Source organism: Penicillium rubens (assembly GCF_028828025.1).
Source record: "Penicillium rubens strain IBT 27055 chromosome Unknown utg000002l_segment0_segment0, whole genome shotgun sequence".
Lineage (NCBI taxonomy): Eukaryota > Fungi > Ascomycota > Eurotiomycetes > Eurotiales > Aspergillaceae > Penicillium > Penicillium rubens.
In genome coordinates, this window is record NW_026890600.1 from 9,016,113 (window position 1) to 9,033,901 (window position 17,789).

General features: G+C 49.6%; 7 protein-coding genes across 7 annotated transcripts; 4 read left to right on the forward strand and 3 right to left on the reverse strand.

The window, feature by feature from the left end:
• Positions 1–84: 84 nt before the first annotated feature.
• Positions 85–685, reverse strand: N7525_005849 (nuclear transport factor 2 family protein; the record flags this gene model as incomplete). The annotated part of the gene is made up of 4 exons (XM_002564360.1): positions 85–321; positions 384–455; positions 510–580; positions 664–685. The coding sequence occupies 4 exons, from the start codon at positions 683–685 to the stop codon at positions 85–87; spliced, it is 402 nt and encodes a 133-aa protein (XP_002564406.1).
• A 2,545-nt stretch (positions 686–3,230) lies between these two features.
• On the forward strand, positions 3,231–5,543 carry N7525_005850 (uncharacterized protein; the record flags this gene model as incomplete). The annotated part of the gene is made up of 1 exon (XM_002564359.2): positions 3,231–5,543. The coding sequence occupies one exon, from the start codon at positions 3,231–3,233 to the stop codon at positions 5,541–5,543; it is 2,313 nt and encodes a 770-aa protein (XP_002564405.2).
• Positions 5,544–6,504: 961 nt separating this feature from the next.
• Positions 6,505–8,753, forward strand: N7525_005851 (hexadecenal dehydrogenase; the record flags this gene model as incomplete). The annotated part of the gene is made up of 5 exons (XM_002564358.2): positions 6,505–6,644; positions 6,697–6,927; positions 6,999–7,798; positions 7,870–8,229; positions 8,704–8,753. 5 exons carry the CDS (start codon positions 6,505–6,507, stop codon positions 8,751–8,753), a joined length of 1,581 nt encoding a protein of 526 aa, XP_002564404.2.
• A 578-nt stretch (positions 8,754–9,331) lies between these two features.
• On the reverse strand, positions 9,332–11,320 carry N7525_005852 (putative AP-3 adaptor complex subunit mu; the record flags this gene model as incomplete). The annotated part of the gene is made up of 3 exons (XM_061213531.1): positions 9,332–10,742; positions 10,805–11,224; positions 11,277–11,320. 3 exons carry the CDS (start codon positions 11,318–11,320, stop codon positions 9,332–9,334), a joined length of 1,875 nt encoding a protein of 624 aa, XP_061070552.1.
• A 181-nt stretch (positions 11,321–11,501) lies between these two features.
• On the forward strand, positions 11,502–11,835 carry N7525_005853 (uncharacterized protein; the record flags this gene model as incomplete). The annotated part of the gene is made up of 2 exons (XM_002564356.1): positions 11,502–11,580; positions 11,654–11,835. 2 exons carry the CDS (start codon positions 11,502–11,504, stop codon positions 11,833–11,835), a joined length of 261 nt encoding a protein of 86 aa, XP_002564402.1.
• A 424-nt stretch (positions 11,836–12,259) lies between these two features.
• N7525_005854 (uncharacterized protein) lies at positions 12,260–13,045 on the reverse strand (the record flags this gene model as incomplete). Its single annotated transcript, XM_002564355.1, has 1 exon — positions 12,260–13,045. The coding sequence occupies one exon, from the start codon at positions 13,043–13,045 to the stop codon at positions 12,260–12,262; it is 786 nt and encodes a 261-aa protein (XP_002564401.1).
• A 668-nt stretch (positions 13,046–13,713) lies between these two features.
• N7525_005855 (uncharacterized protein) lies at positions 13,714–17,335 on the forward strand (the record flags this gene model as incomplete). Its single annotated transcript, XM_061213532.1, has 5 exons — positions 13,714–13,824; positions 13,951–13,977; positions 14,042–14,182; positions 14,242–17,166; positions 17,228–17,335. 5 exons carry the CDS (start codon positions 13,714–13,716, stop codon positions 17,333–17,335), a joined length of 3,312 nt encoding a protein of 1,103 aa, XP_061070553.1.
• Between the last annotated feature and the right edge of the window lie 454 nt (positions 17,336–17,789).

Genomic DNA, 17,789 nt, shown 5'->3' on the forward strand with positions numbered 1-17,789 from the left:
GGAGGAAAGGACCATAACCTTGGAAGCCCAAGCAATGACTCAAGCGCTCCGCTCGGAACGGGAGACAGGATAGACGCAGACCATCTATGATCGTACAGCCCTGAAGATCTGGCTGTGGATGAAGAATCCACCCTTCAGTTCAGGTATAGGCTGCAGAGAGAAAGTCGCCGAATAGGTCAATGGCTTACCAGGCCCATCATCGATCTGGGACATGTCGCTCACAGTTAAATTCCCAGTAACAACAACCAGAACGCCGTGGTTAGCCGATGGGGTAGCGTCTACAGACGTGATATGCGTCTTCACAGTCCTCATATTAGGTCCCTGAATCGACCAGTTAGACATGGATATTCACCGTTTGTTCACTTTCAGTAAAAGACACTCACTGTTAAGGCTGATATGATTTCGTGCGTGCCTTGATGTTGAATGCCGTCCCATATTAACATCGACTCTGGATGCTACTCCAAGTCAGCTCTCGCCTTGTCTCCAACGAATTCATTGACTGGACATACGTATAACGAGTCCATGCTGCTCCTTGCGTCCGGGTTATTGAACTTATTATTGTAGTCCTGAACAAAGTCGTCTAAATGAAGGTAACAATAATTAGCTGGGTGGATACTTGGCAGAGTTATATTGGATCAAAATAGGGAAATCGGGGCTGCATACGGGATACTGCTTGGACATCCATTGTTGAACGTAACACTTGCTAGCGAACTTGACTCTGAGACTAATTATAGTCGAGTGTAAAAGCTTGCAAAAATGTACAGAGCTAGTGTTTTATTTGAATGTGGTGGTGGCGTGGAAGAAGAGGTGATGCAATCGTGACTTCAAACACACATTTATATACTCAAGCACAAGGTATCCACGGCCCCTACGTAATGTAATAATAGAAAAGTGCTGACAATTCATTGAGTTTGGCATGGAGTTCAAATGTTATTGCCAAGCCTACATGATCATGATACTATATTCGATGATATGCACTCCTAGGTAGCTTAATATACGGTGAAGTTGCTATGTCATTCGATACGCATACAAACTGCCATCTACCGGCCGGAGGTAGCTCTGTAATCCAGGCGCTAACCTGTCTTAGGCCGCTGCACCTGAGTGATTTACATGAGCGCAATTGACCCCTAGGCCAAAAGAAACAACCGGAACATCCAATTGTCGCCGAAGCGGTATTGTTGAGGCTACGAAGGAGGACAACTAGTGAGAAGAACTAGCATGGAGGGGAAAATCGGGAAGAAGATGCATACTATGAATCTATGGAAAAACAGGCTGTATATGAAGCCTGTACTAACAAAGGAATGGCAAACTGACATATCAAACCGACAAAGCAAAAGCTCAGTCTGCACAAAGGGACAAAGGCATAAAGACATACCATGCATGTCAACACACCCCCCCCCCCCCCCAAGACTGAGCATCAAAAGCAAAAATCAATCTGGTTCGCATAGTAAAAATCATAGTAAAAATTGCAGTAAAAAGCATAGTCAGGTAGACCGACAGCTTGGTCTACAACAACGATGTCTCGCTTGGCATGCCAGTTTCGGTTTGGTTGCATGGCGGTAGGTTATTGTTGATTGGAGGATTCAGCCATCGTGGCTGATAAAAAGTGAATGTAGTTCTCAACGTGAGATTCTACAACAAAGCTTCTTTGTCAAAAGAGATAGTACTCCGGTGAGATACTCTCTTTTAAAGAAGTGAGAAATGCACCCCATTTTAACAAAGAGTATATGCAAATCAAAGTGAGATATACTATCCAGTAGTATTCTCAAAAAAAAATGAGATATAGCCTTCAAAGCTATTCTCGAAAAAAAGTGAGAGATATAGACTTCAAATCTATTCTCCCAATAAAGCAAGATATAGCCTATTGATAGTGCTATTCTTGATAGTGAGGCTCCCCCGCGGGGAGATGCTCATACAACAAAGCTTCTTTGTCAAGAATAAAGAGATAGTACTCCGGTAAGATACTCTCTTTGTCAAAAGTGATAAAGAAGTCAGAAATGCAATCACCATGCAAATCCAAGTGAGTGATGCACCCCTCTTTAACAAAGGGTATATGCAACAAAGTGAGATATACTATCCAGTAGTATTCTCAAAGAAAAATGAGAGATATACTATCGTAGTATTCTCCAAAAGTGAGAGATATAGCCTTCAAAGCTATTCCCAAAAGTGAGAGATATAGTACTAGACAGTTGTACTATTCTCAATGTGAACTGAGAGATATAGCACCAAGCAGTTGTGCTATTCTCAACGTTCAAACCAGCAAGATATAGCCTGATGACAGCGCTATTCTCGATAGTGATAACGAGGCTCCACTGCGGGGAGGATCTCGTGCAAATAAAGCAAAGGGGTTAAAACGAGGGCGTCATCAGGCTATATCTTGCTGGTTTGAACGTTGAGAATAGCACATCTGCTTTGTGCTATATCTCTCAGTTCACATTGAGAATAGTACAACTGTCAGTAAGGGCTCATAACCTGTTGAGGCTACGGAGGACAACTAGTGAGAAGAACTAGCATGGAGGGGAAAATCGGGAAGAAGATGCACACTATGAATCTATGGAAAAACAGGCTGTATATGAAGCCTGTACTAACAAAGTAATGGCAAACTGACATATCAAACTGACAAAGCAAAAGCTCAGTCTGCACAAAGGGACAAAGGCATAAAGACATACCATGCATGTCAACAGGTATGTATATTAGGCCGTAATCTCCGCTAGGAACTCTGCATCAGGTGTTCTGATTGTTTAATTCCCGCCTGATAAAGCGAGAGTAAAAGATAGGCAAGGAAAGTGAGGAGAAGTGAGAGGAGAGTAAGCGTTGTAGATAACCTTGGAAGCATAAGGCCATCCATGGATGTTGTATTTCTATGGATGTTATGTGCATTCCATGTCTTTTTGGGAGTATTTTTGGGGGTATTTTTGGGGGTTTTCGGTGATGCTTTTGCTTGCTCTTGTCTGACAGTTCTTCTAGCTGCTCTTTGGGTAATAACTGATAAACATCACGTGACTGGTACGTGATCTAATATCTCCCCCCAGAGGTCTCTTTGTTTGTTTCCTTGGAAACTCTCCTCACTATGTTGTATGCTATGAGACCGACTGTAAGGGATATGATTGGCTAGGGAAAGCGGGGCCCGTGCGTTTGCTTCCGAAAAAGGCAATCAACACAACGCAGCCCGACCTAAAAGTTGCTTTACAGACTTTTCTCAACCTCAACTTTCGAAGAATATGCCAATAATGGATCGTGAGATATCAGACTTGCTCCGACGTGTGGAGGAAGCTGAAAAGCGTGCGACTGAGGCCAACAAACACGCGGCTGAGGCCAACAAACGCGAGGCGGAGGCCCAGCGACAACTGACCGAAGAAAGGCTCCAGACTCGAAATACCACCCTTCCTGAGTTTCTTGATGCTTGCCATGTCCACTTATTTCTTGGCCTAGCCATACAAGAAGATCCGTACTCATCAACCAGAGGCGACCCGGCAAATGCAGAGAATAAGTATCGCCCAAATAAGATTCGGGAGTGGACGGGATTTCCGCAGGAGCAGGCCGCTATATGGGCGGATCTTATGGACGTCGATTTTGTCACCCAGCGCCATTTTGTGGCGCTACTTGTGCTGAAGGAATTTGGTAAAGATGTCCGAGAAAGAATGTTGAGTTCAGAGCTTGATCTCGGCTATTTTGAACGGTTCACGGTCGAGTCGCGTGTCACCAGTATCATCAGGCAGCTCTATGCAAGCCCGCAAATCCGACAAGTCTTTCACCTTAAGGGGGACGTGGCCTTCGAAAACCATGCGAATACATTAACGGCCGGTCAGTCAATGGCGGAAAAAATGGAATCCATGAGCTTGGAGCCGAAGCAACCGCGTCGCTCAGACCGATTGGTCGCGAGACAGTCCCAGCCAGATGCGACAAGCCAAGAGTCTGGGAAGCAAAAGCAACCTAGACCCCGAGCGGACCAGTTTTGTGTGTACAATGTGCACAACAGGAAACCCAAGGAAAGTCTTCCTGCCTTCATCGTCGAATACAAACCGCCACATAAGCTCACGCTCGCGCATATAATGGCCGGGCTCTCGGACATGGAGGTCGACCAGGTGGTTCGCTATCAGAAAGATGAGACGCCAGAAGACATTTGCCGGCGCGTTGTGGCTGCAGTCATCACACAGGCATTTTCCTACATGATCACTGCGGGGCTGGAGTTTGGATATGCGTGTACCGGCGAAGCATTCATATTTCTGCGTGTTCCACGCGATGATCCTTTCACCGTATACTACTATCTATCGGTGCCGAGAGAAGACGTTGGTGATACAACTGGATGGACTGGTAACCCAAGTGACGACAACAGATTACACTTGACAGCAGTCGGTCAAGTGTTGGCTTTCACCCTCCGAGCTTTGCAGACACCGCCGCGAGGTATTGAGTGGAGCAACTGGGCAACGGCCAGATTGGAAAAATGGAAAATGATACACGACGACCTTCTCGACGAAATATCCAACCTAGAAGTGCCCTCTTCAGAATACAAGCCCCCGCGGACCAGCACCAGTTTCGGCCGCTTGTCTCCTGTCAAGACTCGATCAAAGTCCACCGCTGCAACATTCGCATCCTGCACTCCGTTGGAGGCTCTGAGTTTGTCCGAGTCTGATGATTCTCCCGACGGACCCAACTCACACACCCCCAGTCGAGGGCCCCGGGGTCCCCGCACCGATTCCTCAGCCTTGCCCCCATCCTCAGCTGCAACAAAGTCACGAGGAGGACGAGGAGACTCTTCCTCAAAGGGCAAGTCTCGCCAGTATTGTACACAACAGTGCCTCTTAGGCTTGGTCACCGGAGGGAAATTGGATCAGAAATGCCCCAATGTGCTGGACCATGGAGTTGATCGACATCCAATCAGCCGGGCCACACTCATCCGTCTCTTGGATCGGCAATTCTTCGGGCATGACCCGGATCCTGACGTGGAGATGGGATGCGAATCCTTGCATATCCATGGCACACGTGGAGCCCTGTTTAAAGTGACTTTGTTGTCTCACGGGTATACTTTCGTTGGCAAAGGTGTGCCTATCGAGTTCATTGAACATGTCCAACATGAGGAGCGCATGTATTCGCGTCTCCGTCCACTACAGGGGGTGCACGTGCCTGTTGTACTGGGCGGCCTAGATCTCCGTTCGTCAATCTTTTACGACGGCATCGCGGAGATTGTGCACTTCATGTTGATGGGGTATGCGGGCAGGACACTGGCTATGATAACCCAAATCGAGCCAGATCGGCTAATTCGTCTCGCGGAAGTCTCGCTACATGCTATTCACGAATTAGGCGTGCTCCACAGTGATCCAATTGCCGGCAACATGGTCTACAATGAGGATAGCGGTCGGGTGATGTTCATTGATTTTGAGCGAGCGCAGTTCGAGAGAAGACGGCATCCGCTGGGATCTCTGTCGCCAAATAAAAAGGGCAAGCAAGCGACTGACGCATGTGGAAAGAATGGAAAGGACCCTAACAAGCGCGATAACTTCGAGCTTGAAACTCGACGCATGAGACATGCCTTGCTATGGTAACTGGTACAATCGGCAGTACATGTGCCGTATCTACGCGTCAACCTTGGAAGAAGAATTTGATTTTTGCCCAGCCGTGCTGGTGTGCATCTGACGGAATGGACACGATCCAGCCTTGGAGAACCCGGGGAACAACACTTACGCTTCTTTCCTTGATGAATCTACGAATCTTTCAGCGACTGACGTTCAAATGTTTGGATACCCCAATTCAGTGATTCAATGCTTTTTTTGTCTTTTTTGTCTTTTTTGTCTTTTTTGTCATTTTGAATTTAGGTAGTCATAGGTTTACAAATAGTGCTCTCTATGTTGACTTCCTAAATACTTTTAATTCCCGTATAACTAGCACAGTTAATACTCCGAGTGTCAACGCCAAGCTAATAAGATTATCTCCACTTTTTGATTCGGCTAGAACATATGCAGAAAACCACCCAGTGTCGATCATATTCGAGCGGGGCAGTTCGCGTGAAGCCGCGGTTCGTACTTTGATATATCCTGTACTAGTAGCATTGGTGCAATAGGTATTAATACATGTAGGTATTACTGCCTAAATCCATACATATACATATAGGTATTCGTCTCCTCAAAGCGAAACACAGAAAAAGGACGCACCAGACCGAAACCAGAATGAGCCGAGAGCTCGGAGCATGTGCGGAGCCTCGAACGTTTGAATAGGGGTACAATAGTACAATAGTATAGTTAGGAGTACAGTATGCGGAATACGAAGTACTGTGTACTCCGTGCAAACGTAGCTATATCAAGACTGATGCAGGTACATGCTACCTAAAAATTACCGTACATATATGTAATCGGTGCGGGAATGGCCGTTGTAGATCCTATTATGTTGTATGTACGGAGTATTGCTACCGAATAGGTAGCGGGGAGTGCCCACACTTATATACCCAGAACCTCTCGCACTTTTTTCCTCTTCTCTCTTTTAGTTAATTTATCTTAATTTATCCCCATCATGGTTGACCTACCTGAATTCAAAGCTACGTCGCTTGACGAGATCCCTTCGCGTGTCTCCACGGCCCGCAAGGCGTTTTATGAGCACAAGACCCGCGACCTGGAGTTCCGCCTCGTCCAGCTGCGCAAGCTGTACTGGGCGTGAGTATTGACCTCTGTTGTCTTTCCGGTCAATTAACTAACACTGTTCCAGCATCAAAGATAATGAGGAGGCCATTATGGAGGCCTGCGCCCAGGACCTGAACAAGCCTCGGTTCGAGACCAACCTCGGAGAGAGCGGATGGCTCCTGAATGACATTGTGTTCACTACGCGCAACCTGCGCAAATGGGCCAAGGATGAGAAGGCCTCCGATATCGATCTCGCCTTCAAGTTCATGAACCCTAAAATCAGAAAGGATCCCCTCGGTACTGTGCTGGTCATTGGGTACGTCTCCTCTCCTTCGCAATGCGCCTGAGAAAATTCCCCGAAGGCTAACAAGACTCTCTCTCCTCTAGTGCCTTTAACTTCCCCTTCCAGCTGACTCTCGGCCCCGCCATCGGTGCCATCGCCGCCGGAAACACAGTGGTGATCAAGCCTAGCGAAAATGCTCCCCGCAGTGCGGCTGTTATGCAAAAGATCATCGAGGCCAGTGTCGATCCCTCATGCTACACAATTATCCAGGGAGGTATCCCCGAGACACAGGCCTTGCTCGCCGAGCGGTGGGACAAGATCTTCTTCACTGGCGGCGCCACCGTCGGACGCATCATCGCCAAGGCCGCTGCACAGCATATGACCCCTGTCGTGCTGGAGCTTGGCGGTATCAACCCAGCTATCGTGTCCAAGAACGCGAACCCGCGTCTTGTCGCCCGCCGTATGCTCTGGGGTAAGCTCCTGAACGCCGGCCAGGTCTGCACCTCGCAGAACTACCTGTTGGTCGACAAGTCGCTCGTTTCGGAGGTCGTACAGGAGTTCAAGAACGCGTACAAGGAGTTCTACCCCCAGGGTGCTAAGGGCTCGCCTGATTACGCGCGCATCGTCAACGAGACCTCCTTCGCCCGTCTCAAGTCCATGCTTGATAATACTAAGGGCAAGATCCTTATGGGTGGCACTATGGATGAGAAGGAGCTGTTCATCGAGCCGACCGTTGTCCAGGTCGACTCGGTTGATGACTCCCTGTGCTCGCAGGAGAGCTTCGGTCCCTTTATCCCCATCTTGCCTGTGGAGAACCTCGACGAGGCCATCAGCCTGGCCAATGGTGTGCAGAGCACGCCGCTGGGTCTCTATCCCTTCGGCAACAAGGCCGATGTCGAGAAGAGTAAGTTTCTCTTTTCTCCTGTCTTATGTCTGATACCCCGTAAAGACAGCGATTCTAACCCTCTCTCCTAGTTGTGTCTTGCACCCGCTCCGGCGGCGTTTCCTGCAACGATGCCGCGCTGCACATCCCAACCCTGCCCTTCGGCGGTGTCGGCGAGAGTGGCTACGGTGCTTACCGCGGCCGCTCCAGCTTTGACGTCTGGGTGCACCGCCGCCCTATCACCTCCAGCCCAAGCTGGCTGGAGTCCATCCTGGCGATCCGCTACCCGCCGTACGCCGGCAAGATCAGCAAGTTCAATGCTGCCAGTGCTCTGCGCCCAGACTTTGACCGCAACGGCAAGAAGCTGAGCTGCGGCTGGCTGCGCTGCATCTTCACCTTGGGTGGAGGCAGTGCGAAGGCTGGAGCTGCTAGAGCTACTGCTCTTGCTGCCAGTAAGTGATCCTCTTAATTTCCTGCTCATTTTTTTCGCCATTTCTGTGAATATTTCCCGCATCTTGCACATATCTGTCTCGTGGGTGGCTTAATATGGTCTTGGAGGCTTCTCTCCTTCGGATGAAGAGGAGAACTAAGTTCCGAGGCCCTTGTACCAACCCCGTCTGTGGCTCTTTTATGGTCCAGACGATGAAACGCATAATCCCTGCCTATCCAATATACCCCCAACCTCATGTACTGCCTTAATTCTGTTCTATCCCCTCCGAGGATGTCTATCTTTACCATTTCCTTACACTTTGTCACCATTTTACCCCTTTCTGAGCATGTCATACCCCGGAATTGAGGGAAAAAGATATCATAATCTGCGAATATGAATGAATCTTATCTTTCATTCTATTGCGTTTTTACGTCTGCTTCAATCTGCAGCTCATACCTATCAAAACTTTTGGATATTACAGTCTAACCCGTAATAGTTGCCTACATCGTCCTGCAGGTCCTTGAACGCCGATCTTCGAAATTGTGAACGTGACCGCTTCCCCCTGAACTTGGATACCCTTTTTGATCGACGCTATTCCGTCCAAAGCAGTCGCTTAGAGTCAACCCCGCGGCTTCGGTGCTGATCACTCCTCGTCTTGGAGAAGTTGGACGCATGATTTTGGGATCTTTTCTAGTAAAATAATTCTGCCATGTAGGTGAGTATGTACTTTGGATTTAATTGTTCTTTTGGATAAGGTATGCTTTTGTTTCTGATATTTGAGCCATGTATATTTTCGATTCATCTATTCTTTTGGTTTTCTTGGTGTATTATTCCCTGTAGGCGATTGTGTAGTTCACTAGACATCACATATCCATAGATTGGCATTGGAGCCTCGGAGCTCCCATAATAAAATACCCATGGAAGGGAAGAGAGGGAGTCTTTGTACAAAAAGCAAACCTACAGCATTACACCAAAGTAAACCCCCTCGTTAGAAGAAATAGACAGATCCAACATCCATATCATCATTCATGCTGTCAAATGCAGTGGTTATCGAATGCGCTATCCCAGACAAATGCCTCGGTCCATCTGACCAAAAAAGGAAACTAAATCAAGTACATCGGGCTCTAGCAGCGCCGTTCCACGCCACGATTACTAACGCACAGGTACTTGACACCCTTGTATGGCTTGACGCTTTCGCCTAAGCCGCGACTGCGACGTTGGTCGATGTTGAGACTGTCCACTTTGATACCAGAGGGAAGCCAGCCTCGCACGGAGAAGGATACTGACGCCGAGTTGGGCATCAGGCTTGCATTGACCTGGGCTTTTGTTCGGCGCGTGGGACGGGATGTAGATGATGGAGCGAAGAATGCGGGGAGGTGGGCGTTGTACTGGGATTGTGATTGGGGAGGGGGTGTGGGGGTCTGAGGTATGGAGCGATTTGGGGATGGGGTGGTAGCTGCAATGCGGTCTTCTTCCGCGTCTTCTGGTTGTAAGGCAGCGGAGCGGGAGGTCTTCTTTGTTGACTTCTTCTTCTTCTTTTTGCGCTTGGAGGGGTCGGAGGATCGGGTTTTCTTTGATGAACTGCCGGTTGCATCGTTGTAGGAGGTAGGCGCCTCGTAGTAGCCTTGCAGGAGGTTGGCATTGGCGTCTTCGTCGGCATCCCCGACGCTGTCTTCGAGGTCATCGTCAGCGGATGGATAGCCTGAGACGCTGCAACGCAGTGTGGCGGTTCCAGTCAATGTTCCGGCATCCTTGCCAGTGGGAATCCGCCACTCTAGTAGCCCGGTTGCGGGGAGGAATTGAGCGTCACCACGGCTGGCCTGCATGTCCGTGATATGGCGGACGGACTTTGAGATCGGTACACTAACGACAACCTCTTCAAGTGCTGGTCCGGAGCTTCCACTTCCGCCCCCACCTAGGAATGACGGTGTTGATGCGCCGGAGCCGCTTCGGGTAGCTCCAGGCCGCGAGGATGAGCTTTGGCCCGGGAAATTTGTGTTCAAAGTCAGTCGAACCTCAAAGTCGGATCCAGACGGTCCGAGTGATTTGCGGATATCCACTATAGCAGGCAGGAAAAGCTTTTCCATATGGCTTGGTGGCTCGTCCAAGTCGGGATCTATAGGAAGGAGATCCACTTCATATCCAGCCAAGATAAACCGCCCATCCGGGGGGATGAAGCTGAGCTCCCCCGGCCGTTCCTTCCATCGCGCCAGTCTGACACATGGGTGAAACACTGGTAGCTCGATCTTGCGGCCAAGCACATGCTGCCCACCGGGTGCTGATAACGATAGCAGAAGGTCTGGAACTCCCGATATCTTCGCAGTGAATGCAATGGTCCCAGATACTAATGCAGACAGCAGTCGTCCTGAAGGAGCCATAGTAACAGATAGAGATTCAATGATGTCGACATATAGCTCATTGGAGGTATGTCGTACACCGGGTCGTCGCCAAGGAATGGCGGGTCCTTGTGATACACTGGCGGCGGCGAGAGATTGCTTGAGAGGATTGGTAGATCCTAGAGCTGGTGTAGATGTCCTAAACCCACATGAACCCATTAATATCAGACAATATCTCTTGCAATGTCAATAGCTGCTCACCCAGGTACTCCGATTCCACCTAGCAGCTTCCCCATCCACCCGGGAACCTCAACAACCTCCTGCAATGCATTGGGTTCGGTATTGCATACTGTTCCGCCATCACACATTTCATTAAGAAGCTGCGCAACAACATTGTAATTTGCCTGGACCTTAGTTGAAAGCAGCGGTGCTCCAACAAAGTCCTCGAGCACATCGATCACGCGGTGCAGGAACTCGAGTGCTAGAAGGGGCTCCGTGTCGACTTCGCTTATTGCAAGAAACAACAGATTCGACTCAACCGTCGAGAATACCGTCACCGGCGGTGAAGCGCTAGGGATATACAGCAACGAAGGGCGTGGCTCGGCATGGGCAAGGTAGAGGGGCAGGATGGCGGAGGCCGAAGGCGGGCGGGATCGATATACATGTTCGATGAGAGGGGCGCTAGGGAGGACGGGTTAGTGTGGTCTTGCAAGGCGGGTGCGGAATATCCCACTTTTGCTCGTCATATACGTAGACGGCATCAATCTCGCCGCTCATGGTGACAGTTGTCTGATGATGAGATTACTCTGCTCGGCGTAGATCGCATAGCTCTCGTATTTTGCCGCGGATCCCCGCCTTCCGATAACTTTTTGGAGACAAACAGACATCAACGTATGTCTTGTTCTGAACAATATCGAAATACCCTCTATACACATTCATCTCCTCTGATAAGCGCGCCATGGATACCCAGCCGAAAAACGCCAAGCAGGCTCTGGCCGAGGACAAGTACGACGACTGTTTGTCCTGCAGAATAACTGGTATGCTTTATCTTTGGCCTGTGACCTGGGCTTGTATTTTACTAGCATTAGGTGTGCTGACATCCTGCAATAGGATCTGCTGCTTTTATTGGCCTCGGAGTCTACAGCTACTACACCGGAATGACCAATCTCCGGAAACAAGAGAAGGCCATCATGAAAGGTCCCACAAGATACAAGATGGGCTCGCGCAAGTTGGGGATTGCCTCGATCTCTGCGACATTAGTAGGAATGGGGCTGTGGCGGGCGTTTAACTGAGCATTGTATATTGAACACGTACTAGAGCATACGGGATGTGATGAAAGCGAGGGTCGCGCAAGCTGGTTGTTTCCAAGGTTGATAGCGAAGTGCAGGTTGGAAGCTTTGTAAGATATTGATTGTTATTTAGTCGCAAGCCAATGATAATTGCCACTCCGGGTATCGGGTATCACCACAGGCATAACCGTCTATATGCTATATCACAAGGGTAAGGGGGGAAAGTAAGATAAAAGAAAGAGACAAGAAGACACGAAAGAAAGCCAAGGAAGAGAAGAACAAAACGAAACCATATGCAAAATGCCCCTCCCTTGTTATGCACCCGAAAAGCACCTTCATACCCGAAATCTCAACCAGCCACTGTGTGACAATCAGAAGGGAATGGTCGTCACTTCGTCATCATATAATGCTTTATCTAGGTTGCAGCCTAGGTAAAGCGGCCTCGTTTCCCACCTCCTCCTGACGCATCTCGTCCGTTGTTAAGACCTGACAGATCGAAGAAATCAGGGAAAGTGAATTTCCTCTTGGATCCAATACTGGCGGGAGACTCCCGTGGTGAAGGGCGCGCGTTTGATCGTGGGTGGTTGTTGTGACGATGGTGTGGTCTGTTCCGAGGCATCACTGAGACGCTCACAGGAGCGCCGTCCTGCATGGTTGCAGATGAGTTGTCTGACGACTGCACATCCATGTCGAGCTCTTGACACTGAGGGTACGTAGGACCAGCAGAGAATGTGAAGACAGCAGGTGTGGCAAAAGAAGGTGTTTCGTGGAGTTGCGTGGAAGGAGTGGTCGATTCTGGCTTGGATGCGGGTACGGGCGCTGAAGTGGGGGGTTGACGAGCAATCGGTTCAGGTGTAGGTTTTTCTTTGCGAGCAGTAGCTGGAGTAGCACTTCGGTCACGCTTGTCGACCTCTGCGTCTTCATCGCTACTTTGTGACCCAGTTCCGTCACATTTTTCAGTTGCCCATTGCCGAACCTTCCACCCCTCTCCGTCTCCGAGACCGAGGTTCTCACGGTCAAGGAAGTGAAGCAGATCCTCTATCGCTTCCTGGTATCCTAACGATCTTGCCTGGGCTTGTTCACATACTGCATTCTTGTACAGGTTTGTGACTGATAGAGCTGCCGCCTTGAATTGCTGGAGGAGTTGCTCCGGAGGTTGCGGGCGGGGTGTCGAGCTCGGAAGAGAGGTGTTGAGGGACCTCATAGAGTCCATGGCAGGAAACGATGTCAGGGCCCTGTTGGGCAATGGTTCTGAGGATGAAAGTGTTTGCGTTGACAGCTATGCCGTATGCCGTGCGCCGTGCGTCGTTCGTCGGTGGCCAAATGGCGATAGCGAAGAGCTTGGAGGTGGTGCAAGAGGGAAGTTGGAATGGGGGAGACTGTAGCAAGAAAGGAGGCCAGTGCCAGCACAGCTAGAATCAGAGATATGGAGGTTGTTGTTCACCCAGCTGTGCAACAATAAGCAAGATGTGTCAACGGAGGAACTTTCAATTTCAAGGTTGTTGCAGATGACCGCCCTGGCCCGGTAACGAGAAGCCCACTTTCCGACGGAATAACAATATTCCATACCGCAGGCCCTACCGAAAGGCGGTATCTTGATTTGCCATCGACGCGCTTTGAGTACGTTCAATAATCCTGGCCTAGAATTGTTCAATAGCATCATTATATGGGAACCCCATTGATGAGTTGCTTACAATTTTAGACTTACCTTGGACTATATTTGGACAATCGCCGTCACTTCCTCATCACTCCGACCCTAGCTGGTTCTTTCTTCCTGCACTACGCGATCCGACTAATCGCGAGCTTCCGATATTCTTTGTTGCACGCTCAAAGACGTGTTTAAACAGCCAGCGCACCTGCACTGTTCACCGGAGATAAATCATGGCTCCTGCCCTCGCGTCTGATCCGGTCTCGCAGGCTGATACTCCCATGACTGATACAAATGACGACACGGTCCCTTCGGTGCCCGTGGATAGTGCCGACGCGCAAATGGTATGTGAGATTGTTCCTACTTTTGTAGTTCAAACTTCTGGCGTGACATGCCATATGTATCTGCCTTTTTTTTTTCTTTTCTTTTTTTTTGTTCCAAGCTCATGCTAATATTCTTTCGCAATCTAGAGCCGCCAAGACACCCCAGATTACACGGTAAGACACCCTTGGTCTACAACACTGTGTATTAGAGAAGGAAAGTTGCTAACTACCTGAATAGGACTCTGACACAAATCCCAACACCACTGAAAGCAGCGTTGCGGGCGACGCGGCGGCTGATGGACGTAGGCGCAGATCTGAGGCCAACCACCTCAGAAAAAGCATCCTAGGCAAGAAGCATGGCCGCCTCGATAATACGAAGGTATGGGTGATAAGATAATATTGCTGACGATCCATTTGCTGATACATAATGTTATGCAGGAGGATGACTCGATTCGCCGATTCCGATACCTTCTTGGTCTCACTGACCTGTTTCGCCACTTCATCGATACGAATCCAAACCCTCGGATCAAGGAGATTATGGCGGAAATTGACCGACAAAATGCAGAGGCTGATGAAAAGGCCCGCAAGGGCTCTAAGCGCTCCGGGGGTGCTGGTGGGGAGCGGCGCCGCAGGACCGAACAAGAAGAAGACGCAGAGCTGCTCCAAGATGAAAAGCAGGGCGGCGATAGCACCACCATCTTCCGAGAGTCACCAGCATTTATCCACGGTGAGCTGCGTGATTACCAGGTTGCAGGCTTGAACTGGCTCGTTTCGCTACATGAGAACGGTATCTCAGGTATCCTGGCCGATGAGATGGGTCTCGGTAAGACCCTGCAGACGATCTCGTTCCTAGGCTATCTACGCTACATCCGCGATATCAACGGGCCTCATTTGGTCGTCGTGCCGAAGTCAACCCTGGACAACTGGAAGCGAGAGTTCGCAAAGTGGACCCCTGACATCGACGTCCTGGTGCTCCAAGGCAACAAAGAAGAACGGCAGCAGTTGATTAATGAGCGCTTAGTCGAGGAGGAGTTTGATGTTTGCATCACCAGTTATGAAATGATCCTCCGCGAGAAGTCGCACCTGAAGAAGTTTGCCTGGGAATACATTATCATCGACGAGGCCCATCGGATCAAAAACGAAGAATCGTCATTGTCGCAGATTATCCGTCTTTTCAACTCCCGCAATCGGTTGTTGATTACTGGCACTCCGCTACAGAACAACTTGCATGAACTGTGGGCTTTGCTCAACTTCCTTCTCCCAGATGTCTTCGGCGATTCGGAGGCATTTGACCAATGGTTCTCAAATCAAGACTCAGACCAAGACGCCGTGGTGCAGCAACTCCACCGTGTTCTCCGCCCTTTCTTGCTTCGACGTGTGAAGAGTGATGTTGAGAAGAGTTTGCTGCCGAAGAAAGAACTAAACCTCTATGTCCCAATGTCTGAAATGCAACGGAGGTGGTACCAGAAAATTCTGGAGAAAGATATTGACGCTGTCAACGGTGCCGCTGGGAAGCGCGAGTCCAAAACCCGCTTGTTGAACATTGTCATGCAACTGCGGAAGTGTTGCAACCATCCCTACCTGTTCGAGGGGGCTGAACCAGGTCCTCCGTATACGACCGACGAACATCTTGTTTTCAATTCGGGAAAGATGGTCATTCTGGACAAACTTCTGAAGCGTATGCAAGCGGATGGTAGTCGTGTGCTCATCTTCTCTCAAATGAGTCGTGTACTGGATATTTTGGAAGACTACTGTTGTTTCCGAGACTACAACTACTGCCGTATCGATGGTACTACGGCACATGAGGATCGCATTGCTGCCATTGATGACTACAACAAACCCGGATCCGACAAATTCGTTTTCCTTCTTACCACCAGGGCGGGTGGCCTGGGTATCAACTTAACCTCGGCCGATATCGTCGTTCTCTTCGACAGTGACTGGAACCCGCAAGCTGATCTGCAGGCCATGGATCGAGCCCACCGCATTGGTCAAACCAAGCAGGTAAAAGTTTTCCGATTCATCACAGAGAAGGCCATTGAAGAGAAGGTTCTGGAGCGAGCAGCTCAGAAACTACGCCTGGATCAGCTTGTCATTCAACAAGGTCGCTCCGGACAACAGGCCAGTAAAGCGTCTTCGAAAGAAGACCTCCTTGGCATGATTCAGCACGGTGCTGCCGACGTCTTCACCAAGGGCGTGGATGCAACCGAAATGGCCGAAGATGAGGATATCGAGACTATCCTACGTAAAGGTGAAGAGCGAACTGCAGAGCTCAATAAGAAGTACGAGGCGCTCGGCATTGATGACTTGCAGAAGTTCTCCTCCGAGAGTGCATATGAATGGAACGGTAAAGATTTCACCGAGCGGAAGAAGGATATTGGCATCAGCTGGATCAACCCAGCCAAGCGTGAGCGCAAAGAGCAATTCTATTCCATTGACAAATACTACCGCCAAGCCTTGGCCACTGGCGGCCGAACCGCCGATACAAAGCCCAAGGTCCCACGTGCTCCTAAACAAATCACCGTCCACGACTGGCAATTCTTCCCTCCTGGTCTCCATGAGCTCCAAGAGAAGGAGACGGCCTATTTCCACAAGGAAATTGGCTACAAGGCTCAATTACCTGAAGGCCCCGAAGAGGAGCTCAGTGAGCGAGAGGCTGAGCGGGACCTTGAACAACAGGAGATTGACAACGCTGTCCCGCTTACTGAGGAGGAGCAAGCCGAGAAAGCTCGCATGTCGGAAGAAGGCTTCGGAACCTGGAACCGACGTGATTTCCAGCAATTTATCAATGGGTCTGCCAAGTTTGGCCGCACCGACTACAAGGGTATTGCCACTGAGGTGGACAGCAAGGAACCCGATGAGATTAAGGAATATGCCGAAGTCTTCTGGCGCCGCTACACCGAGATCCAGGACTATCCTAAGTACCTCCGAGTCATTGACCAGGGTGAGGAGAAGGTACGGAAGATAGATCACCAGCGGAAGATGCTTCGCAAGAAGTTGGAGATGTACCGCGTGCCGCTTCAGCAGCTCAAGATCAACTACACCGTGTCCACCACCAACAAAAAGGTTTACACCGAGGATGAGGACCGATTCTTGTTAATCATGCTGGACAAGTATGGCGTCGAGGGTGAGGATTTGTATGAGAACATCCGTGAAGAGATTCGTGATTCACCTCTGTTCCGATTCGATTTCTTCATGCTCAGTCGTACACCGGTGGAAATTGGTCGCCGCTGCACTACTCTGCTGAACACCGTGGCGAAGGAATTCGAGCCCAGCGAAGGCAAAGGCCGCGGTCGTGATCGTGACGAGGAGGAAGAGATGGAAGAAGCGCCTCCTGCCAAGAAGAAGGCTAAGAACGGAGCTGCCGTAAGTTTGGTCTCATCGATTACTTTATTACTTTGGATCTAACTTGATTTTCTTTTTACAGCCGGCCAAGCAAGCCAAGACCACTAAGGGTGGTAGCAAGACTGCCTCTGCCGCAAGCTCCCGAGCTCCTAGTACTGCAGCGACTAAGTCTAAGAGTCGCAAGAGGTAATGTGGATTGAAGGTCCACGAGTGTGTACGTTCCCAGTTTGCTAAGGTTATTGGTGATTCGGGTATTAAGGGCGGGTTTGTGATCGGCGCAGATGTTTTAATGTACTTTTGTAATTGAAATAGAGTTATTTGTTTTACTTCTAAAGGCTTGTCGTATCATCGCTGTATAATCCCAGTTGACAAATTATCCCTGACCGGAGTCCGCATCATCGTGCAGATCGAATACCACCTCCATCACACTGCTGAAACAACACTAATCCCAAGTTGTCTGCGATGACGGAATCCAGGTTTCTAAGATTTCGTCTCCATCAAAATGACTTCGCTAGGCATCGCAATACTTAAAAGCCATGACGACGCTTGTTTCAAACACCTCCCATGATAATATTCCAGCATAAGTACATGGGGAGATCCCAACCCCAGCCATCCATCCACTAATTCCTCAAACCAAAACTACC